Source organism: Tympanuchus pallidicinctus, unplaced genomic scaffold (assembly GCF_026119805.1).
Source record: "Tympanuchus pallidicinctus isolate F22 unplaced genomic scaffold, pur_lepc_1.0 scaffold31, whole genome shotgun sequence".
Lineage (NCBI taxonomy): Eukaryota > Metazoa > Chordata > Aves > Galliformes > Phasianidae > Tympanuchus > Tympanuchus pallidicinctus.
In genome coordinates this window covers 15533456-15559919 of record NW_026294749.1, presented here as the reverse complement: position 1 = coordinate 15559919, position 26464 = coordinate 15533456, and the positions used below count along the sequence as shown (strand labels likewise).

The following is a 26464-nucleotide window of genomic DNA, read 5'->3' as shown; positions in this document are numbered from 1 at the left end:
TTGTTTTAATTATTCTTGTTCGTTTGTTTTCTATTTGCTCATCTGTGTTTTTTTTTTTTCCCTAGTTCTTATGAACTGTCCTTATCTCAACCAATGAGTTCTCACACTTCTACACTTTTCAGTTCTGTTCCCCAACCCACTGAAGAGAAGAGAGCAAGCAAGTATGTGGTGTTAAGCTGCCTACCAGGCTAAACATAAGGTCATTTCAAGTATTAGAATATTAATTTTACAAAGTATGTTTAAAAGATGTAATCCAGATCATTTTTGGGAGGGACAGGTATTATCTATGATGTTTGAATGCAACTCTGATATATTAATATTAATATATTAATATTTCTGATTATAGAAAACTATAAAGACAAAGGGTATAACCTAGTTCTACGTACTTTATTGTTACTGGTTCAAGCATGGAACAAAGCAACAGGAAGCTTCAGGCTTCACATACCTGTTTGTCACTAAGGAATTGTTTCTGCTGTTAGATAGCTCTACCTATGGAGTTTGCCTCTTTGTTTGACTATCAGGATGTTGAAGCACTAGGAAAAAAAAAAGACTATAACATCTATAAAATTAGTCTAGTTTTGTTGAATGCATTTTCAATCTGCATCCATGTATGCGCTCATGAATATGTGATACTGCAGGCCTACCCCAGTGGTTTGTGTAGCATCTTAGAAGCAGGCACATAAAGCACTATTTTTATGCAGTACAATATAGGCATTGACACAAACTTCACTTACCAAATGATACCTTGACATAACACAGTGATATTTTCTATTTCTGAATAACTAGATTTCAAAAATTAAAGCTAATCTGTAAGAATAAAAAAAAGGTTAAAAGGGCAAGCAAAAAAGAAAGTATGAATAATTAAAATTAAATAAATGCAAGAAGCAAGGTATGCATTTTCAAGTTCACAAATTTTTAACTTTCTTGGAAAAACAGATCCACAAGGAAATATTCTTAATGCCATACTCATTAGAGCTTAAAGCAAGATTTTTTCTTCATATACAAACACACTAAAACACACAGTAACATTCTATAGCACTATATGATGTGTTCTTACAGCTAAACAGAATGTTTTTTTTACTGAGGATTTTCAGATATTATACATTTCTAGCCACAGTGACTACTCTTGCTTTGATTTGTTAGGCAAGATCAAAAGATAAGCACACAGGTCTCGGACTGGAAGCAGAAAGTCTAGAAGATCACTTCTCAGGATGGCAGGCATTGTGCTCAGAGAGCCTGACCCTGTCTTATTGCCATAGCAACAGATCAAATTGCACTTCTCTCCAGTTTAAACTTCAAACCAGAACATGATTATCACTCCTCAAAAACATCCTATTTCTTCTCTTCATTAACACATATGGCTACACTTTTGGTATTTCTTGTAACTATCCAATTCCAAATAAATTCCTATGGCTTAGTATAAAAACAATTAATTAAAAAATACGTATTCTGGCCATCCACTGAATATTCAGAATGATAGTACCTTAGGTAGGACTCAATAACTCAAACATCATAGATTCACAGAGTACTTTGGGTGAGAAGGGACCTTAAAAGATCAGCTAGTCCATCCTCTCCTCTCACTGAAGGCTCGTTTCCTACTGGGTCAAGATTCCCAAAGCCCTATCTGACCTGGCCTTGAAAAAGTCCAAAGAGGAGCAACATTCTCTGGGAAATCCAATCCAGTGTCTTATCAGACTCACTATGAATAATTTATTCCATACAATTAATCTAAATCTAAATAGTTAAAGAACGTAACTTAACTGTAACTCTTAACCTGTCAATACATGCTGTTAGAAAGTCCCTCCCCTTCTTTCCTGTTGGCTCCCATAAAGAACTGGAATACAGAAGAGGTCTTCCTGGAGTCTTCTCTAGGCTAAAGAGCCTCGATTTTTCTCAGCCTTTCTTGTGTCAGTAGAATTTATAATTACTGCAACTTTCATGTGAATCAGTATTTACAATCAGCACTGAGAATCATTCTCATCCCAGACCATATCAAACAGAAACAAGTCCCTTACCCAAATAACTATATTTTTGCTCTGTGTATCTCCCATTTTCACAAACATCATATTTGCAAGTTCTGGAACATATCCTGAAATTTTCCTCCTGTTATGATTTTATGACACATAAAAGCAGATTCCCAAAGATATTCATGCCCACAATTATATAGAAGGGTAAATTTTCTGAAAGACGCAAGTCAATTATCTGATACCGGAATCAATGAATTGTAGAATATCTTGAGTTGGAAGGGGTCTGTATAGGAAGGTAGACAACTTTTTCTTAGTGTTATTTATAACAATAGCAGGGTTGTGTTTTTTTTTTTTTTTTTTTTTTTTTTTTTTTAATGCTCTTAAAATCTGAAATGCAATTGAAAATTTGGTTCCGGTTTAGAGGAAGGAAAAGGAGAATATGACATAGGTTCTATCATTTTAAAGATGAAAATCAGATAAATCTATGTATGGAAAATCCAATAACAAGATTAGTAAGTCACTTTCCAAAATACGAAAAGGCTTTGAAAAGTATATGCCCTATTGATGATACTAGGAATTTGGGTATTTTGTTTGTTTTTTTTTGTGTGTGTGTGTATGTGCAGATATCTTGGATATGCTGAATTGTGGTTATGGACAATAAACCCATTTTATACATCTGGAGACAGAACCCTGATATCCTAGAAAACAGATTAAATCATAGATGTGCTATTACATTACTAATATTCACTATTATTTAGGAGCATGATTATTTTCAAACACTGGGAAAGAATATGCACATACGGTTCAGATCAAAATTCAACTTGGACAAACATATTTGTGATTTCTAATGCCACGATGATGATAAAAATACATATTTCCACAATGCAATCACTCACCACCCACCAATCGATGCCTTGCTAGCGACACAACTGCCTGCTGACCAATGCTCCACTACCAACACAAGGTCTCACTGACTGATGCCTGCGAATCCTTGAGCAGATGCCAGTCAATCTGTGGCCTTCTCATTACGTCACATGGTGTGGAATAACTGCTTACTTAATTCAGGTCTGCTCTCCTCTCTCTGCCCTGTCCCCTGCTGCTGCACCATAAAGGCAGTGGCTCTTCCTAGCCCTGCACTGGATACACTCCCATCAGTCAGCAATAACCAAAAAATCTGTGTGCTGTTAAAACTGTCTCAGCTGAAATCGGGACAGAGGGGGAAGAGTAAAATATAGCAAGAAGAATGCAGTTCCTTCATTTTATTTTTCTGAGAAACTTCCAGAGATGTACTTCAGCTTAGAAGGAGAATTATACTATATAAAATAAGGAGAGAACATCTGAAAATTGCATTCATTCATTTTTAAGTGGGCAGACATTTCCCATCTCTAAGGGCTCAAAAGCTGAAGTTATTCCAGCAGGACTTGTGCTTCCATATATCCCTTCCTAAACTCATATTATCATACATTTGATTTTTTTAATTTGTTTTCATGAAGTATCAGTTTCCTGCATGCACATATCTTTCTCTGGGAGATTGATTTACTTCCAGCATTTCTACTTGCATTGTTGCAAGTAATATGTTGATGGACTGACATATTAGAACATCACCAACAAAGTTATTGACAGTACTTAATCACTGAATATCAGCAGTATTTTATTTGTTCTCATTTGTATAGCATTAAAAGGATCTCAATGAAAGAAACAAAACTATGAATGATGTAAGACAGGATACTAAGAATTAAGTGGCAATGTTGATTAGCCTCTCTTCAGTGCACAAAAGGAGTATGATTTTGTGTTTTAGTGTTGACTGGGGGAGAAAGCAGATGAGATGATAAAGAATTGTATCATAACAATAGCAGAGAGAAGCTTAGATGTCTACACAAACCTGTGCTTATTTTTTTATTTATTTACCTAAACCAAACAGTGAAGACAAATGAAGATTCAAACAGAAAAGAGAAAGAACTAGTAAACAAAATCACTTGCTTGTTTCACTCAGGTTTATAAATTCTGCGTATTTATGTTCTTTGCTGATTAACTGACTCATAAATATGCTGGATTTAACAATCCAAAGCAAGAGGGTTGTTAAAAAATACAGCCCATTCCAATCCTTGTTGTCTGAATACTTTTTTATAGAGACAGTACAAGTGCTTCTGGAATCCCAAGTACACTATCTAGGTAGTTTGACCATAACTATAACAGCTATTATTGTTGGATGCTCATGATGATAAAAAATGGACAACTTGATAAAAATTTGTTGTGGTTTTGTGATTTTTGTCAGTATTCCACATCATGACATCATGTAAAACAGTGGGAGTTAAAGAGCTAATGTTCTGGTTCCATGGACTGCCTTTTCTGGGCATTTTGGGTTCTTGGAGGGGAGGGGAGAAGCAGCATTCCCAGAAGACTTCACATGCAGAGGAAGCAAGGTGGAGCTCCGGGCAGGACACCAGCTGCTCTGCCTCTCACTGGCTCTCGGTTTGCTGTAGGGAAAGCACATGGTTCCCCTCAAGTCTAGTGCAAGATCTTAGCTTTGGATGCTTCTGTATTGGAACTGTTGAATCACGGCCTGAACCTCTGATTAATCACCTGAGGCGAGTACTGAGTCAGCCTTGGGAGCACAGGTGAAGGCAATTGACCTGTGTGACCAGAAGGGGTGGAGCCAGGCTCCACATCTCTTAGACCTCATTTAAGGGCTGGCTGCCACTGAGGAAGGATCTCTCTCTGGTGATCACACCTCATAAAGTTTCTTGTGAGCCTACAGCACCAGTGAGCACCTTCCATTTATCTCTGATTATCTTTTCCAATGTGATAATCTTACTAGCCTAACATCTGTATACTTACTGACCATGCACTGTCTCATTTTGTTGGATTTAGTAAATTACTGTTCCTCCTCAGATCATTACCATTGTTGTTGTTTTGTTTGTTTTTCAGACTCATCTGCTATCTCCCTACCCTTCCTCCTCTCCCACACTGCATGGCCCACAAGTGCCTTGCTTCATTAGTCAGAGAACCAGGGCTGGCCAGGCCACAAAATAGCTAATGCTCTTTGTTTCCCCCTTTCCATGACAAAATTAAACACACATTCTTATACTCTGGTTGAAGATAACAGATTTAAAGAAAGCTAGATACGCACATAGGATAGCCTAACATGAAACAGAAGAAGGTTCTTTTTCCTCTTTATTTTACTTCCCTTTTCTCTCTCTTCATTCCAGCTCCTTGGTAAGATTTTAGACCAACCCAAATTTCAGAAAAAAATAACTCCACTCCAGGAAAAAGAGCATATACAGAATACATTTTGTACAGCTGTACAGAAAGGATTTACTACGTGCCACAGGCTGCCATCTCATAGGAAACTTACTACATAGTCCATTCATCTTTGCTTGTCAGAAAAAGCAGCATAATGGATTGGCAAATGCTCACTGCATACCTTTGTTCTTGCTGAAGTTTTACCACTCATATGAAAAAACTTCCTCATCTTTAAGACAGTAAAAAGGTGAGGGAAAGGAGATACAGTTAAATGCTATAAAATAGACATAATTTTGATTTATGTCACTAATCAGGTATTTCCTCTGGGCACTAGGCTATTTGGTGGTTGGGTGCAAGCTTAAGGTGTCTCACAACCCTTATCTCTAGCACTAATCTCCAGCAATGTAAATTAGGCTAATCAACTCATTTTCACTCTGTGTTTCACTTTTTCTGCTCATCCTTTTTGGTTTATGCATACAATTGGAAACAACAAAGAAGCATGATTCTCTGGAGGTTAGTAGGTAGCTCACTTCTTTCCAAAAATCCAAATCCAAGTCAAGAAAGAGAAGGTAAATAAAAACAGCGAGGAGAAATTCATACAGAAAGGAAGTAAGCTATTAACACTAACTCTCTCAAATTAAATTTAGAGAAATATACGGTCCTTAGCATATTTTCCCCTAGTTTGAATAAAAACAGGCTCTCTATGAGTCTTGCTGTCTATCCCTTGGTAGATTCTCAGTAATTTGGAAGAGTACAGAAAAGGCACAAAGGAGTTGAAAAAGAACTGCATAAGTACAGAAAATGATTCTAATAGAAAATGAAGAAACCCTTGTGTAATTTATTAGTCTGTCTTAAAACTAGAAAAGTTCCAAAATTAGTTTTGTGGGCAGAAATCACAAGATTCTGATTTCTTTTTTTTTTTTTTTTCTTTCAAACATTAATTATGGTACATATTGTTGACTACCAAGGTAGGACTTTTACAACAAGTGCCTCTGTTGAAATAAAAGCAAACTGAAGAAAAACCAGAACAGATTTAGGAACAAATTTTGATAAATGGACTGTTTTATTATAAAGCTAGTATTATGGAATACTGCCAGTGAAAGGTTTTGACAAGAAGTTATGGAAATGATAGTTTTTTATAAAAACAATTATTGTCTGCAGAATTCACATTTATATCCATGGTATTTCTCTTGTAGAGAAAGCCATGTTTCTTTTCACAGAAAGAAGTACATGTAGTGACTGCCTTACACTTTAAGGCAATACTCATTTCCTTGTAATTACTCTTTTCTTTAAATTCTCTGTCACACACTTGTAACTATATTGTAATGCAGTGCTGAGACTCTAAACTATTGTTCAGCAAAGACAACAATACTGTGTATACTTTGTACTAGATATTTTAATACCAGGTCACTGAAAAGGAAAGCTTGGAGAACATGATATTTGCACGCAAGAAAAAAACAGGAAAATTTAGATGAGAAGTGAATATGTTTTCAAAGATTTATAGAAATGGTGATTTTGCAGTTTCTGAAAACAAGATATATCATCCTTTGAATTCAAGAGATACCTTTTCTGTAATCACTTATGCACATTTACAGGACAAAAAAAAACCCAAAAAACAAAAAAACAGTTGGCATATTATCTATCTCAACTTACTCCTAATGAGACTAATAAAAACACTTCACTTTATGACAGTCAGGTTTTGCAAAGGTTTGAAGTTCCTATCTCACTTTGAAAAACATTCTGGCCATAATCAGCAATATATGTGGTATATGGAGCCCAAAATACTGAACAAGACATGGTTTTAATTTATGAAAGCTCTCAATTACTCATAATAATTACAGCTCTTAAAAAAAAAAAACAACCAAAACAGAACAACAAAAACAGAACAACAAAAGGCTAAAATCAGTGATATTTTCTGTCTTCAGGTTTCCAAAACTGAAAAGAAAGAATCTTCTTTCTCTTAGTGCCATTTAATTAGACTACTAATATTAGAAAGGTTCCCATTCAGAGGATGAAATATCCTGGGAAGATACGGAGATTCAGAGATTCAAAGTTGGATCATCCCTTGTACAATATTTTTTTCTTCTTTTTCTTTTTCAAGAACAAGGTGTAGGTAGATCCTTTGAAGTAAAATTCTACCACACATTTCTGACAAACAACACTCAGTCATTTCAGAACATCCAAATATTAACTGACTGAACTACAGTCTGAGCTCCATCTCACACAGATCAACAGCATTTTACGCAGATGTTTTTTATGATTATTTTTACCTCCAAATAAATATTTCTCTCCAGTTTTAACTTGTAGAGGGCTATTTGTTCGAACAGCAGAAGCTTCATCTCCATCAATGGTGAGAACTGCAAAATTTTCTTTAGCTAGAAATCGAACTTCATGCCATTGCCCATCATTGAGACCAGAGCCTAGAAAGAACAGAAAACACAGAAACATTTTACATTTATTATTTATAAGTGGCTAGTGTGCCTCTTCCAGTCTCTGTATGCAAAGTCTAATGAGGTCTATTTCAGAAACAAAATAACTTCAGTGTGAAAACCAGGAAGCATTATTGAAGTAGCTATTAAAATAAAAATGGCATTATCATGATAAATGCAAATCTTGAAACAACTGAACTGACCATTCTGTCAAGTATAAGTGTTTTTAAACATATGTTATCTCTTACCATACCCACCAAAAAGCCATGTTCTACATTTCTCTAATGAGAAATATATTTTAATCATTTATGTGACCAAGCTCAAAAGGAAACTATTTTGATTAATAAATTTAATTATAGTCAACAGATCCACACATGCTAGCGTCTGCTGCAGCTATATTATGCTTATGATAATTGCTTTTATCTAAAGCTACATATTTGCAAGAAAAAGGAAAGAAAACGAAGAAGAGAAGAAATCTTTTGTGGAAGCTGAATGTGCAGATAATCTTGTAACTGAGATGTGAATTTAGTCAGGGGAAAATGAAGACATTATCATAAATTCATTGTAAATCCAGCAAATGTCTACCAAAATCCTGAACTTTAGAAGATCACTATGCTCCCTACACTGACAGTGTGTATATATATGTGTGTGTGTGTGTACCAGAAATGAAGTACAGGGATCCATTCATTCTCTTTCTTTTTTCAAACCACAACAACAAACCATAACAAAAAAAAAAAAGCAAGCAAACAAACAAACAGAAGAACTGAAGTACGTTTCAGTTTTCTCTAGGAGCTAGTAGAAAAGCATCTTGCTTACCATGTTTAGTTGGCATTTATGAACAGTAAAAGAGAGGAGTGTTCTGGTCATTTTTTTTGGAGGTAGCTTACGTAGTATCAACAAGCAAATGGCAAATATTCTCATAAAAGAAAATTCCGGATTATAGCACCTGTTCAAAGTAACAGATCTTCACCTAGAAAAAGGTGCTATCACCTTAGCAAATGTACTTTGCCAAAATAAGCTGCAGTGTGATGCAAAACAGTGTCTAAAATTAAATAGAACATGTAATATCAGAAATAAAAAAGAAAAACAAAATTTAAGAATGTTCATATGACATCTCTTATGAAAAAGGAATAAATGTCATGGCAAAAAGATAAACCTGGACAATTAATGAACAATTTTTTCCAGATGTTTCTACATGTTTAAGATTCAAGATCAAGTTCTCATATAACAGTTTTATGTATTGGAATACTCTTGAAAGATACATTAATGCAAATATAAATGGCAGATACATTTCAAAATCGCGTCAGTAAGGAATATTTCTGACATGGCTTGGTCAATCTAGTGTCAGAATAAGTGAATTTCAAGTAAGATTTCTTTTGTTTATGAGCTCCTTTTTCACTATATTTTACAAACCAATAAGAAAAACACTGAATTCCAACTCACAAAGTTACATTTTACATATAAACTCAGAGAGGAACAATTTCTTTAAATATAAAGAAATAAAGAGGTATAAAGAGGTTAAATATAAGGAAAACGTTTTTTTACAGTGTAGTTAGTGACGTACTGTAACAGGTTGTCTTGTGATTTGGTGGATGCCCCGTCCCTGGAGACTTTGAAGCAAGACCTTCAAAGGTCCCTTCCAACTCTAAGGATTCCATGATTCTGTGCTTCTATGATTTTATCCCTTGTGGTGATTACAATCCTGATTTTAAAAATTATCCTTTAACCATTAGTTTCTAATGATTATTTCAACATAATCAATGTAAAAAATAAACACAATAAAGCAACATACTAACATTACCTTTTACACTGCAAAAAAGCGTACAGAGTATGTACTTGAGTATGTCTTTCTATATACATATATACAGGATGGTACCTATGGCACTGAAGACAAATGCCAGGTGTCTCCAGAACACAACAGAAAGGTTGAAACTATAGATCTAGATTATTTTTTCATTTTCTTTCTGTGGCTTTTATGAAAAAATGTTAATACAAGTTTAGATTTCTTAGTGTCAGGAAATTTCATCTCTCTCCTCACTAAGATTTTTCTTGATAGGAATTTGAATTATACTTCCATAATCATTCTTCATTGCGTACAGACTGTTGCGTTCTATTAAACAGTCATATGCATAATTACTAATTATAAGACCCACTGTCAATAAATGATGAGAACATATTATCCTTGTATGTTCACTGGAGTTAACAACATTGTGATGTGTAGTGTAGGCTGTCACCAGCATTTTATGAAAATAAATCACTGATGTGCATAGTTCATAAGCAGAACTGTGATAAATCATTGAGTTCACTGTTGCTAAAATTCTCATGACGCTACCAGCTAAACTTGGCTGAGCACAACTTTTTCACTGTAACAGGAATACATGACTGCTGCTGAAAACCAATGCTTCGTCTTGGAGATCTTGGGACCTGTCATACCTGTTGGGACCAAGTTATACCAAAAAGCATATTCTCATTCACAGCACCAGTGATTTCATTTAGCTACCTGGGAATCTGCAGGCAAACAACCCACTTCCCCCGCAAAAAAGCAAGCAAACAGACTTTTCACATCTGAGTCCTTACATAAAACATATGCACATAACAGAAAAACTAATATGGCTGTTTACTTTGCTATCACCCTTAAAATGCCAGCATAGCAAGAAATTCCTGTAACTTATGTTTTACAGTTGTCATTTGTTGTAATGACAAATGAGGAAAAACAAACACCAACACATAGGCTAAAATGAGCCTAATTTTTAATATAACTACCATGTAAAAGGAATCTGAATGTCAAATTAATCATGTCGAGGTCCTACTGTATTTTTAAAAATTTCCTCAAATGTCCTTATAAAATGCACAATGATAATATTGATGCTAATAAAAAAAAGTGATGATAAACACTCTTATGTTCTGATCTACTGAAAACCTGAACGTTACTTTCTTACTTAAATAGATGATTATAGAAGATACTGCACACTCAAAAACATACCTGCTTACCTTACTATAAATTTATTAGCCACTTTGTCACTGTATGGGAACTGCTGAAATCATGGCCTGAACCTCTGATTGATCACCTGAAGTGAGCTCAGCCCTGGGAGCACAGGTGAAGGCAATTCAGCTGTGCTGCCGGAAGGGGTGGAGCCTGGCTGCACCTCTTCTAGACCCATTTAAGAGTTGACTGACTACCAGTTAGGAAGGATCTCTTTCTGGAGATCCTCCTTTTGGAGTTTTCCAGTGAGCCCAGGACAAGGGTAAGTTCTTTATCTATTCTTTTTGGTGTAACAACCTGCTTAGCCAAACTGTCCTGTATATCTCTTAATTATAGCATGTGTATTCATTGGTTATGAATACTAACACAAAGCAACTTCAACAGTAAAGTATGGTGCAAAACAGCAACAGATTTGCAAATGTCCTGTAAAATTCATATTCAATAATGAATCCTTGGCAAATAAATATATTTATCACAGTAAATCTGTTGTTTCATGCATGATTTGCCCTCACGTAACAGGGATGTTATGTAAAAGGATTTTCAAATAAAGATGCTATAAATTTGGTGGTTTAATTTTATTGTTGTTAAAACATAATCAAATCACATCTGAGATTTCATAGCATGTTGAATGAAAACCACACTTCATTATGTCTTATGTCTTGCTGTCAGGAAAACAGGTTGAACAGCTTTAAAAAATCAATTGAAACATTTGCCAGAAGAATTTTTTTTTCTTTCGTTGCTTTTTAAGTCATTCAAAGTAGAATAAGTTAGTCATCTGTTTATAAAACCATTTTCCCTTCCACTTTGCTTAAAATTGTGTTAAGCAGCACAAAAAAATATGATTTTATTACCTTCGTGCTCCATATATGCCAACTTCTTTTAAACTTCTATGAACCATAAAAAACACTGATGATCTATGCTTTACTTCACCTGAACCCAAATTTCCAATTAGATATTCCTCTATCTGTAAGCAAAGTGTTTCATACATTTACAGTGGCATTCCTTCAGAAATTTCCAATTGTCTTATGCTCATGAACTAGCTTTCATGCTACTGGTATTTGTTTTGTTTAGTATCACTTCCTATCATGATCTCAGAGGATTTTTGCAATGGGAATTTGCAGAAATGGGCAAATATCATCAGGATTATTTGGGTTTATGTATGAGTTATACAAAGCATGCAAATACAAGGGACTAAACACAGCATATTAAAATGAACAATTACAGTTAATGCATTGAGTGTTCTGTAGGTATAGCTCTCATAGTAATTTGTTTAAATATTAATATCTATACTTCCAATGGAAGAAAAATACAGTCTTCGTCATAGACCATCTTAAAATGAGAATTTGTTTCTTGTAAGGAAACATTAGCTCAGTTTAAATCGGGACCTAAGGATGGAAGAAGTAACTAGTTTATGATGAGTGTTTTTATAAACCATGCCAGTTAAAAGTACAGCTTCCCCCACCTTTTTGCTGCAAAATGATAACAGTTAGCCACTGCAACAAAATCAATCAACTTCCTCTGCTTCCTTTTGCTCATACACATGTAACAGGGTTTAGAAGTCACTTTCATTAAGAACTACTTTTTGTTTTTAACTTTATTAGGAATTGTAGAATGCAGGGATGCACAGATGTGTGGATTTGTATCTACACATCTGCTGTAGAACGCCATCCTAGTCCATACTTATACCTTAAGTAGAATACAGAGAATCCTAAGTTTAGAAGTTTAGTAAATTTATTGTTTAAATTAGCCATAGCATCCTTTGTTCTTCAAATGGTTGTGTCTCCCTCTCTCTGAGCTGATTCTGTAATGAGTGGTTGTAAAAAAGTGTATATTTAGTTTAAGGATAATAATAGTTGTCTTGCTACATGGAGAAAATGATTTTTTTTATCACTTATTATTATGAGAACCAAAACAGAGACAATTCTGCCTGCCAATATTATATATCTTATGGTCCTTTAGCTGCAGCATTTATAGAAACTAAGCAAGGTCACATTGCTTCAACATATGTTATCTGTTTCTGCATTCACTAGCTCTCACACCTGTGCTCTCAATTTTACTGTTTTCATCTATTTCAAGTCTCTTTTGTTTATATCTGCTGTCAAGTTATGACAGAAATTTTCATTTTTTAAAACTACTGCTTTTTCTCCTCTACTGGGATCAAGGAAATGGGATTCCTCAAGAATTTCAATTATTACATTCTTTATATTTTTGAAGTCTCCTTTTTTTTTTTTTTTTTTTTAATCAAAATTTGTTTCCCTGTGTAAAACATAAATATAAATTAGCTTCAGAGAGAGTTCTTCTATTCAGGATTAAATTAAGAAATTTTAAATGCAGAACATTATTCCATATTAAAGTAATTAACAGTTGACAAATAGGACCTGGCTGCAAGAGAGACTTATCTATCTCTCAACACTAGCAGGTTGTTATTCTGCTCTGTGAATAGAATTCCCACTATTTATGTTGTGAATGAATCACAATTATAAGGAAATTTCTTTTTCTCACTAGTCCGAATATGAACATATTAGCCATACAACAGGTTACAAAAGCATCTACACTAAACTGTGAAGAACTTTTTAATGAAACAGGCAACATAGATAAAAGAGAATGCAGAGCAGTGTATGTGTGTAAAGCACAAATGAGAAAGCAAAGCTGTCAGACTAAATCATAGTTGTCTAATAAAATATTAGATGCATTTGAAATATTCCTATATAGTCCTACATTGAATAATAGTAATAAATAAATAAAATTCCAAATTCTCCTCCAGGGAGAATAGAATGAAAAAATACAATTTCCAGCATGAACAGATACAACTTTCTTATTGGATCCTTTAAAATACCACCATGATATATCATAGACAAGTCAGGTTAATTCAAAAACTAAGGCAGTTTTTTTGACAGCTCTGAAGCACAAAAGCAGGTATTTGAACATGAGGTATTATATAATGAAATTATACTCAATTGTCATGGCTTTGATTTTTGTTACCAGTATTCCAAATCATAACACCATACATGGCACTGGGAGTTCAAGAGTTAATGCTCCAGTTCTCTGAATTGATGACAGTTTCAGGTACCTGGTTTTCAGAAAAGGAGGAGAGCTACATCTCCCAGAAGACTTCACTGTTCTGTTTTCTTTTTCCATTCTGAGAGAAAGATAAAACTGTTTGCCTGTCATGCGATGTCCCTTTTTCCTTTTACTGCACGTTTCTCTATGTGTGCTCCCTAGCTGTCTTGCCTTCAGCAATAGTGTAAGGCCTTCGTTTTTTGAGCTTCATTTTTATTTGATTTTTTTAGTCTCAATTCTAATTATACTGCATTATATTGTGTGATCTTGCATTACAATATCACGTTTAGTAAATTACCTTTCCTCCTCAGATTGTTGCTGCTTCTTGTTTTTAGGCCCATGCCTCTACCCTTTCCCCATTTTCCCCTTCCCCCTTTCTCAGGGCTTGGGTCCATGGGTTCTCCCACCCCTTAGTCACGGAACTGGGCTGAACCAGTCCACAGACTGTTGACATCAATAAAACAAAAGAAAAATTATTTAAGTGTACACAGAAATCAGTGTAGTAAAATAAGCCTTTCAAAGATAACATTTAATACTGAAATCAATGAAAAGAGTAGAATGAGAAGTGCTTATTTAAAATTCCTGTGTGAGTTACATGAAAGTTTTCCTTGTACACGCAAAATATCAGAAACAAAGCTTATTCTTCACAGTAATGATTTTACCTTTGCTTATAAATATTAATGTAGGACCTACTTACTGACATTTTTATTCTTCTCTTCCTATTGCACGTGCATAGAGTGAATGATTTTGTGAAACAAATAGGCAAGACAAATGAGGAACAATTAAACTGTTGTGCCTTTATTACAAATAAGGATTATAGAGCACAAATAATTTACTTATAGTTACACTGAAACAAAACAGTCAAGTGCATGTCACTATACAAGACAATTTGTATTTCTAATTATTGTATTTCCAATTTTAATGCTATAATAGAAGAAATTTGATTATGCTAATACTCAAATATTTTAAAAAATCATTATTACTGCCACTTTTAACTTCTGGTTTATCTTTCTAACTACAAGGAGTAGCCAAGAAAAGCCAGCAATTTCAAGGATTCTTCCATCATTTTGCAATGAAATGTCTATTTTAAGTGCATATGGAATGGAGAATGTTAGCAGGCAGAAAGAAGAGGAGAGCTTTTTTTGAGGTGGTCTTTCAGTGAATGAACATGAATTAAATTTATGTTCGTGATCATAAAACATAGACCTATAGCAATCAAAGAATTGCTGATATTTCCTAAGAATGGAATGTTATAAGTAGTCTTTTAGGTGACTGCACCATTACTTGGTAACCCTGGCAGAAGTTGGTTTCTTCAGGCAATTTAATAAAAATAAATAAATAAATAAAACAAAGCAGGTACATCGTTTAGCAGAGTAAAACAGTTGACATTTCACCTAACTATAATTTCTCTTGTAATATCTATGATATAGTTTCCAATCTCAGATACGTGCTGCGGCACAGCACACCTCTTTTCCTTCTGTCTTCAGCCTCTTCAAACTTTTAATTGGCATCACAGTAACTGAATTTCTTTTGCAACTCTGTTTCAGGCACTGAGTAATTTTCAGTGAGTCTTTGAAACTTAAGACAGTGCTGTCTATACATTCTAAATAAGTTTCACTATTAATTTAGAGGCTGTCTCCCTCTACTCAATGCAATATATAAGTAGTGAGACCTTCATATGTATATTTTAGCTAAGGATATACATAGAATTTACATGAATTGTAATTAAGAATTGAAATATGAGTTATTTCTTTTGTAGCTTTCTTCAAACAGTGGCTAATGCAAAGGGCCTAGCACAGCTAGAATCATCATAGAATCAAGCTGAAAATCATTTGAGCATATTTGTGACAAAACTGCTCTTAAAACTATTTTTAGACATGCTGATTAAATTAACCAATTTAGACAGAAAATAAATCAAGATTATTACCAACTCGAGCTGTTCAGGGCTTGTTATTTTTGTAAAAGAGTGTTTATTTAGCACTTGATATGAACATTACTTGCATGGATCTGATGAATAACTGCTGTTACTTCTAGTTCATATCATAGTTTTCTTCTTAATTCCTTGGTTTTATACTGATGTAAATCAACTCTATTGAGACTAACAGAACCTCTTCCAATTTGGATTTCAATTTATTGGATTTTTTTTTTAATGTTTAGCAATTTAAAGAAACATACTAAAAATATGCACAGTTAGGTTTCTTTTGCCTTTGTCAAAATGGTCAATGGTAGTTTATGTCTCAAAACATAACATTTAATTATACTCCATTTAAAAAGTGCATCTTCTAATAGAGAAACTGATTGTTGCAATCACTCAGTTAAATGTTGTACAGACTAAAGTCACTGCATGCTTGCAAGTTCTATCGTGTGCAAGAAGTGTTTTGTTTTTTTAAAAACTTTTTATGGCTCACTTTTAATCCAGAGAAGCACCTAAGAAAAATGGTGCACACATTTTCTAATAGAAATTTTAACGTGGCAAAATTACAGATGTCTAATCTTCTGCTTTTGAAAATCATAATAGAGTACAGGAAATATCTCCAAAATTCTCCTAAAAGGAATATATATGACTGTGCATATGTCATATATGCTTTCATTAACAATTAACAATTTAAATCTTAATGATTTTTCTAGCAGAAGAATATTGAAATTTAGAAGACAAACTTCAATGTCACAATGCAATTGTAAAATTGGATTACATAGATTCCATTGCAGTACAGCACTCAAACTGCATGATTGGCAGTCTGCTCTTTATAGATTATTACTCCACTATCTTCTACAGAAGGTATTTCTTGTATGTACAAGATTGTGAGCCAAGCATTTAATAAACTAATTGCTTAAAAACTCAAAAAACAATATTTCCACTCTGCACTGAAACTCACTTGGTTTCAAAATAAAACAGTGAATAAAACGAGCCCTTATCCCTGTCACTGAATGAAAGCAAAAATGCTTCTGAGGACTAGCCGTGCTAATAAGATTTGGCAGTGATCTCTGATGCTACTATCTTACAGACATGGGAAATCATCAACCACATAGGTCTATTTTGTCAGAGAAGAATCTCTTGTCAGTGCTCTTGGACATGTTAGTGCATAACACAACGCAATTCATCTCCTTTGGAGAAAAAAACATACCCTACCCCTGCCTTAGTAACTGCTTGTTAGCTACTTCTACGAGTATCAGTCAGTCTTGGGACTGGTGCTGTTTAACACCTTTGTCAATGATGGAATTGAGTGCAACCTCAGCTAGTTTACAGATCACACCAAGCTGAGTGTTTCTGTTGACAAAATGGAAGGAAGGGATGCTAGTCAGAGGGACCTTGAGAGACTTGAAAGATGGCCTTGGGTGAATCAAATGAGACCTAATAAAGCAAAGTGCAAGGTTTTGCACTTGGGCTGGAGGAATCCCGGGCAATCTTTGAGAGCAGCCCTGCAGAGAAGGACCTGGGGTCCTGGTGGGTGAAAAACTGAACATGAGCCAGCAGTGTGCTCTTGCAGCTCAGGAAGCAAATGGTATCTTAGGCTTCATCAAAAAAAGGGATGGCCAGCAGGAACAGGGAGGTGATTGTCCCTCTCTACTTTGCCCTCATGAAGCCCCATCTGCAGTACTGCATCCAGGTCTGGAGCCTCCAGAACAAGAAAGACAGAGAGCTGTTGGGGAGGGGGAAGTTTTACCTAGAGAATGGTGAGGTGATGGAACAGGCTGCCCAGAGAGGTTTTGGATGCCCTGTCCCTGGAGGTGTTCAAGGCCAGGTTGGATGAGGCCCTGGTCAGTATGGTTACCTTAGGATATTATGGCATATATCCCATTCCAATAGACTGACAATAAAATTTTAGTTTCAGGTATTGGAACCTGTAAATTGGATTAAGAGCAAAAGACATGCTCATGTGCTCTGTGGTCTCCATGGGCTTTTGTTTACCTCCGAGTCTGAAATTCTGCTCTTAGCTAGTACAACTTTTAACTTACTGTGTTTGTTCGATTTACATACGTTCCAGATGGCTGGGCACAACTATGCAACTGAATACACACAAAGAGTTAATCTCTTAGAAATTCGAGATCCTTATTTGTGCAGCACACTCCTGCGGGAGATTGAATCTTACCTGAAATGGTAATTTTAGAAATACAGCTATATGAGAAACCTATTGTGTATTAAAAAATAAAATAAATTAAGCAAGTAAGACTATTAAATAATAGCAGTGTGAGGAAAAAAATCTTTTCTCCTTTCAGTTTTCTTCCACATTACATTTACATATTTGCTAGTTGAAGCCTTCAGATGTTTGAATTTTAGGAAACTGACAGAAGCCATGCCTGAATCACAGTTTGAGGAACTTTTTATTTCATACAGGCATATATAGAACCAACATATTAATATTTTTTTTACGTACGTGCCCCAGAATAATGGCCTTGTCCAGTATACAACACTAGAGATCATAATTTCCACACATGCTTATCAAATTCCATTCAGTAGAATTTTCCAGAGACATCAAGGGCAAACAAGAATTTTAATATATCATTTCATTTCTGGAACCTTAGTTACTGTATTTGTAACAATGCCCAATTTATTTATTGCTAGTCACTTAGACGAATTATGCTATTTCTGCTTCTTTAATATTTGCTACATCGCAATAAAATCTTTTGAATGGCTGTATGATAATCATTTAACTTATGAATTATGAGAGCAAACTGCATTCTAACTTTCTGTGTGAGTCACCTGACAAACATAGTAGATATGCTGAAATGTCTAGATATATCGCCACAGCAAATGACTGGAGTCTTAAAATCAAAATCTATATTTGCCTAAGTTACTTTAAAACCTTCTCTGTATTTCACAGGGATGTGGAATAGCAGAATGATAGTAACAAGGGCAATCTGGTTGTTTTTAGGAATTTTCAAATGTATCTCTGAAGAAGTAATTAAGTATAGTAAGAAGCCCCAAAGCCCTCATCTTTATTTATAAACCTCACTGGGGAGCTTGCCTAGTGCAGTTTACAGTTTGTTTTAATGTCTCTGGCTTTGACCTCTAAAGTCTTTTTTCCTGTCATTCTTCATAATTTCAGGGTAATTTTTACAAAGAAATCGAACTAAATAAAAATAGTCATGTTAGGCAATTACACAAAAATTCACTTTTTGCTAACATAAGACCTTACATTCAAATTATTATTATTTTTTTTATTCTATGTTTTATAAAAAAAAAAAAAAAAAAAAAAAGGTTAATAATAAGAGCATGCTGTATACTTTTGTCAACAGTTTACGGGTCAATTCGGCCTAGTTCAGCAACTAATGGGGCAGGGGCACCCATAGTCCCATGCCCCAGAAAAGGGAAAAAGGAAAAAAGGGTAGAGACATGGGCCTAAAAACAAAACAGTGGCAACGATCAGAGGAGAAACAAGCTAATTTACTAAATAAGATATTGTCATGCAAGATAACGCACTATAATACAATATAATACAATATAGTTGGAATTGGAAATAATAAATCAAATAAAATGAGAGTGTCTGAAAGCCAAAGCCCTTGCTCTAAGGCTCTGAGGAGATGGCATCCGCAACAGAGAAGAGCCAGACGATCCAAAAAGGGGAGGGCCAGGGATTTGTGGTCGGTTTTTATCTTTTCCCTCTGAACAGAAAACCGAAACACAACGCAAAGTCCTCTGGGATAGGTAGCATGTAGTTCTTCTCTGCTGAGAACCAGGTACTCGAAGCTATCCATGGAACTGAAGCGTGGACTCTCTAACTCCCAGTTCACTACATGACGTTATAATGTACTATACCGACAACCAAAAATCCTAAAATCATGACAGCCTGGCATACTAACAAATATTAACATAACAATTAAAAACTAATATTTGAAGAATATTGAAGTATTCTGAAGACTCTTACTAAGATTTAGTCTAAGATAGACATCTCATACATCGATTTTTAGTGACTCATTTATCAGTCAGGGTAATCAAAGACCAAATTTTTAAAGTACAGTCAAATACGTCCAGTTATTTCTTCATGCTTATATTCAGACTCCTGGTGATTTTGGATGTTATATATTCACTTGTGCTGCCTCATTAACTGGTAAAATAATTTTGATCTTCAGATGTTGGATTAGAGGCTGTTTCACATATCCCTGCATCTATATAACATATAAATCCCTCTTTTGGGAACAAGTTACAATATTTAGAAGATTTCAGAAAAAGAGAGAGAGAAAATGAGTTTCCTTGATACACACATGGCTTAAAATGCAGGGTTTGGATGTTTATTATTTTCTTATTAAAAAAAAAGTATGGAAGATTACTAGCAAAGCTTTTCTGTTCTCTTCTGTTTGTTCGTTTGTTTTACAGTATTGTTCTTTTGTTATTTTTAATAAAGTACTGTATTTGAGATAATAGCTGGAAATTAGTGTCAGATGTAAAGATAATTCATTTTCAGCCTACTGTATGTGTTATAAAAGAGAGGGAATGAAAATAACTTTTCTATGCAAAACTGCAAGTTTGGAGTTCAGTAGGCTTGGAGTTTTTGCACAAAATCCCAGAGGCACACTCAAGAATATAAAATCTACTGCGTGAACGTGGGATAAAATTTTGAAATATAGACATTGTTGTATTGTTGTTTTCCATCAGAATTGGGATGGTCCATCAGCAGAGGGGTGGCCAGCAGGGACAGGGAAGTGATTGTCCCCCTCTACTCTGCTCTTGTGAGGCCCCATCTGGAGTACTGCGTCCAGGTATGGAGCTTCCAGTACAAGAAAGACAGAGAGCTGTTAATGAGGGTCCAGAGGAGCCACAAAGATCATCAGAGTGATGGAGCACCTTTCCTATGAAGACAGGCTGAGGGAGCTGGGCTTGTTCAGCCTGGAGAAGAGGAAGCTGTGGGGTGGCTTCATTGCAGCCTTTCAGTACCTAAAGGGAGTTTACAAACCGGAGGGGAATCAAGTCTTAACAGCAGGAGAAGGGGAAATGGTTTGAAGTTGAGGAGGGGAAGATTGAGGTTGGATGTCAGGGGGAAGTTCTTTAGAGAGAGAGTGATGAGGTGCTGGAACAGCTGCCCAGAGAGGCTGTGATGCCCCGTCCATCCCTGGAGGTGTTCAAGGCCAGGTTGGATGGGGTCCTGGGCAGCCTGGGCTGCTATGAAATGGGGAGGTTGGTGGCCCTGCCTGTGGTGGGGGGTTGGACATTCATGATCCTTGAGGTCCTTTCCAATCCTGGCCATTCTGTGATTCTGTGATTCTGTGGTTCTGTGATTCTCTTTCCCCGTTGTATTAAGAAAAATATGGTTAATTATTATTTCTACACGAAGAACTATGTAAATTTCAGACTGAGATTATGAATCTGTCAAACTGCAGATGATTATATGATTTTCATACATCTACATTCTTACTTCCACTAAGAAATATGTTCATAGCATAGCTTGCCTTTTTTTAAATATATATATGTATCTAAATAAAGTTCTCAAATTAATACACAAAACCAAAAAGAATGGAGGAAAAAGAGAATTTTAAATGTTTCCCTAGTCTTAGTAGGGATGACAAGTCATGAAATCTCTATTTTGGTAATTTATTCTCATTAGGAAGGCAAGCATAGTGATCCAAATCAGAGAAACCACTTTTTTTCTTTTTTTTTTAATTTACCTTCATCCTAGAATATTCTACACAAAGGCCTGGGATGTACTGGCTGTATTTTTGTATACCCTATGGAAAATAGATACGTTCAGTAGTAAATCTAAGATTTCATTGAGAAATGTAAATTACGTGTTCTGTCAAAGTATTGTTTCCTAAGAATCAGCATGTTTCAGTGTGGAGCAGATTAAGGGATGTGTAAAGGTGGCAAAACAGAAAGTCAGAAAAAGGGATAATTAGAAATGCAAGCCATGAGATAAGTAGTTCTGCATAGGGACACTGTGATCTTGTGCACCCTCTGCTCATTTCCCTGCTTATCCACCCTCTTGGCCCGCCGATTTCTTTCCTCATCTCCCTTCTTTGGCCTGGCCTTGCTCACTCAAAAAAGTGCAAAGAAAAAAAAAGAGCAGAAAAATGTTTGGATTTAAAATCCCAACTGCCTGTAGAGGCAAAAATATACAATACATGACAAAATTTCAATGGAATTTTATATTTTAAGAATTTTACTGCATTCAGTAGTACTTGTAAGACTGCGGGAATAGGATAGACTATTCAGAGCAGAAGCTGTGGAGCAAAATAAGCAGCATGAGAAAGCAATGCCGAGAACCAAGGACACCTCCAATAGAGAAAAACAAAGTTGAGTAAGCTGTGTGATGGCCCTGATTGGAGGAAGAGGGCATGGCTTGTGACAACTCACGCCCTTGATTGAAAAGCACCTGCATGCACAGTTAAGGAGTGTTTGTGGAACGTTTTGTTGACATGTAAAGGCAGGTAGGAAAGTTACAAGAGAAAACTTGACCTATATAAGGGATATTAGAACCTGGAATAAATGATTTGGATCATTCACATCTGAGCCCATGCCTCAGACGTTGCATAAGATAATGTATATAAAGGATGATAAATCTGGACCAAATAATAGGCTGTCCAAGCTGATGAGATATGGAGGCTAGTGAAAAGGACTCTGAGAAGTGTGTAGTTGTTTACTGCTTACTGAGCTAGCAATAGCAATAGCATTATCACTGGGAAGATGTGCTTAAGTAATTGTAGTAGACTAGCAGAATTTTTTCCCCATATGAAAATATCAGTGGTGAAATCATTGGAGACTGTGTTGTATTTGAAGCAATTGACAAACTCGTCAAAATCTAACTGTGTTAAATTGCAGAAATAAAATCATTCAAACAAAACAGCTATGCTGCAAGATGGAATTGCTAAGAAGAGAAAGGATGCTAAAAACTAAAATGATTTTCTTCATATTGCAGCTATAAAGTTATTCATCTGGAATGCACATCCTTAGCTTTTCAGGGCTGGGTTCTTCCTGTTACAGTCTGGAAGCACCAGAATATTATTGTTCTACTTCTTAAATGCCTATCTCCAAATTATTGCCTGGAGTAATCTATGGACAGTAAATATCCTCCTTTTAATATGCCATCAATGATCCTTCTGCTTAAAAACTATTGTTCTTCCTGACAAGAGCTACTGAAGTCTTTTTCAGAAAACATTCATATTTTCTTCTAAAATGAATTATGCTTGTGAAATAGTATGATTTAGGTGTAATTAGTATGTGCATTTATACTTTATAGGCCCTTTTCTCTCTTTGCTCCCACAGTAAGTATTTTTGTTGTTTCTCTCGTCATGTATGTAAAATGAAGTATGTTAAAATAAAAATAATATAAATTAAATAACATACAGAAAACTGGATGTTAGACTTGGGCTGGATTTGGTTTCAGTTTCATTTGCAGTCCCATCCAAATAAGTAAATTAAATATGGAGGAAGGGGTAAATAGAAATGTTATTACACTAGACTGTTAGTAATAATCAAAATTACACCATTAACACCTTAGGAATGTCCTTTAAACTGGTTATTTAAGTTATTTATGACATGAAAATGGAAGATTTTGCAAATCTACCCACTCTAATGGGTGATATATTGGTATCATTTTAGAATGCACTGATCAGAGCAAACATGGATGCTGTGCTCCCAAGTCTATATCTTGTATCCATACAAGAGACATTCTACAGTAAAAATTCCAGAAAGTGTGAATGGTTACAGAGCGTGTGCTAAACAAAGCACATTCCAGACATTATAGTGTCTGAAGATTAAAAAAAATATGTAAATTTATGTATCAAAAGACTCCAATAAGTTTTCCCCAGAGCTTTCTCCAGGCTAAAAACTCATGGTCTTCATAGGAGTCTGTTCAGTCAAACACCATCAATTATGAATACTCTGGGGAGGACAGAGCTCCTCAGCCTCTCTGGGCTCCAATTCCATGCCTGAGCACCCTCTTGGTAACAGTCATTTTCTTTTACCTAATTCATAGTTTTTCATTATCCAGCATGAGCCTCTCTTCCTTCCATCACTGAGCACTGGTGACAAGCCAGGCCTTGTCTTCTTGCTTCCAACAGGCCTACCAATGGGTAGGCAACGTTCAGACCCCCCCACCAGTGCTTTCTTTCCTTAACTCTGACTGAATGTAAATCCCTCAGGCTTCCCTGAGACACCAGGTGCTCTGACCCCCCCCCTACACCTCCCTGTGCACTCCTTGGGCACAGGGACCTGCAAGGTCCCCACTATCCTCTTCATCCCATGAAGGATGTCTTGTCAATGAGAGGGCAGTAAGCACATAAGTATCTGTTATCCAACCAATTGCAAATTCATTTGAAGGGCTGAGCAGCAATTAATCAGTTGGACTGGGTATGGTTACCAGGCAGGTACATAAATTCCTTAACTGAAGACACAGTACTTAACTCCTTAGTAAAATGTCAGAGTCCTGAGTGACGGTAGCCAGCTAAAAGAAATAATTTGTTCTAAGAAGTGGGTGATGTGTACACTTATAACTCTGAAGTTGCTTTTTGATATGTCTATAGTCAGTGAAACACAAAAATTCTCTATATAAAAATCAATTTCCTAGATGAGGAAATGTCTGTATACACTACTCCATGAGCCACAAAGAACCTACTTTGTTTGCTTTTTAATCTAGGCTTCATTTTTGCAGAAACATGGGTTTAGAAATTTTGTAATTACTTGATGTAGTGGAATTGAAAAATAATCTGCCTTATGGACAGACTTCATTTGGAAAGCTGGATCTACTTTAAGAAACAAATTAGTGTTATATGTTTAATTTACCATTTAGAAAATAATAATAATAATAATAATAATAATACTGACAAAAAATTACTAGTCTTTTGCTAATCTCTGTAACTGCTTTGTCCTCTTGTAATTCTATATTCAGTGTTGGTGTTGAAATTATTCTGATGACATATTGTAAAGCATATTTTATTGAGCCTCAGACCATATCGATAAAAATAAAGCATATTTTAAAAGGTTAAAATAGCTAATTTGTTCAGCTGTTTGTACATGGCAAATAACTGTACATAAACAAAGCTTATTTTCTTTGAAAATTTGCCAACCAGAATTTAATACCATACAAGTGAGAAAACATTCAAGGAAGTTGAAGTAATTGTTTAATAGATGAGTACGACTCAGTTAACAAACCAGAGCAGAATAAAAGTCTCTATAAAGCAAAGAATAAAGTCAGGAAGTAATAAACTAACACATTATTTTCAAGCTTCTTCAATAAGTCTTTCAATAAAACATAATTTTCTAGCTTCCAGAATTTTGGGAACTGAGCAGCCTTGCAAGATTACTTGAAAATTTGATTAGATGTATTGTCTTATGTTACATACACAGATCCTTATTATTGCCTTCAGAATACGCCCTGTTGTTTTTGAAGAAAGGGAAGAAATGCCTGTATCCCAAGAGGGAGGTAGGGAGATAAGAGGAGCTAGGGAGCTGTGACTGGCTAGGCCATTGATGGATTTGGTAGTTCTTTTTGAACTGTACCAGGTAAAAAAAAGTTCAGTACTCTTCTATCTCCACACTAAGAAAGAGAAATAGTGAGTATTTGTTGTTTCGTAGTCTCTTATGTCATTCTAGTCATAATGAATATAAGAGAGCATGTCTTAAACATGCATTTTAGGTTTATCTTTCAGTATCCCAGGCACCTTCAACTAAAACAACAAAGCCTTTTCTTTTTGTAACTATTTTTGCTTGCAGAATTTATAGTGCATGTTTAACAATACTTTGATGTATGAGTGGATACAAGCAGCAGGCTAAATTTCTCTCTAGGAAAAAAAAATATAACCCAAACTCTGTGTAGAAACACTGTTCAAGTTCTGTGTAAAACATTATCTCCACCGAAGTCAGGACAATATGTATTTGATTCAGGACTTTGTCCCAAAGGCTTGAAATAATTAGATTTTTGAAATTCACTATCAATCTAAATTAGCCTGAAGTATAAGAATACATGATAGAAATTATTTCTAGTCTTGTTTTTAAGCATATAGATAACCTTACAGGACCTGTGGAGAAGGGCCTGGGGTCCTGGTAAATGAAAGGCTTGACATGACACACTACAAAGCTTTATCATTCAGCAGACATATCACTTCTTTCTAACAGAACAAAAGCCAGGCTTATTCTCCTTAACATGCATCAGAACCACATTATTCTGTCCCAGGCTCAGTGCTATCGGTAACATCAGCTTAGAGTTGCAAGTTCCAGATCCCAGAGGCATGTGATCTGGTATCACTCTTTGAAGAAGTAATTGTCTAAGTACCAACATCAGAGTATTAAATTTGTTGTTTTATTTCTGTGTGCTGCTTCTGTGGTAAAGCTGTTTCCACTTGGCAGCTGGTTTAAATGCACGTACCTAAATTATATGCAAAACTGTATGCATAAAAAGAGGTGTTAGAAGAGCTTGAACATTTTAATAAATGAAATCCTCCATTATGAGAGCTTAGATTGTGTCATTCCACTATTTTAAATCTACCAAAATAAAACAAAACTCATTTTTGCTTTTTAAATGAATGGAAACTTAAATGTTGAATATGCATATCTACCAGGGGAAAAGATATTGGATACCATGCCTCCAAACTTTTCTCTTTAGTAAGGAAGCATTCTATGAAGTATAGAGTTTTCAGTATTTGTGCTCAGTGAAAACCTTTGATAAAATCCTGCTTCATGTTGAAGTGAACAATGTATTTCTTAGTGGCTGCTTCACAGCAGGGCAATTAAAGGCGTTTTTTCCAGTTGTTGTTTATCTTTATTTTTCTGAACTCAAATACATAAATTTAATGAGCAAGCTTTCCAAAGACAGTGCTGTCCAAAGACAGCTTACAGGATCAAAAGGACTGTG

At 35.3% G+C, this 26464-nt stretch overlaps 1 protein-coding gene across 1 annotated transcript in view; it reads right to left on the bottom strand.

The window, feature by feature from the left end:
* The window catches only part of CNTNAP2 (contactin associated protein 2), a 634054-nt gene that overhangs the window by 279898 nt on the left and 327692 nt on the right, over positions 1-26464 (bottom strand). Inside the window, exon 9 of the mRNA XM_052697656.1 lies at positions 7481-7630. Within this exon, the coding sequence (XP_052553616.1) occupies positions 7481-7630 (150 nt within the window). The remainder of the gene's footprint in view (positions 1-7480; positions 7631-26464) is intronic.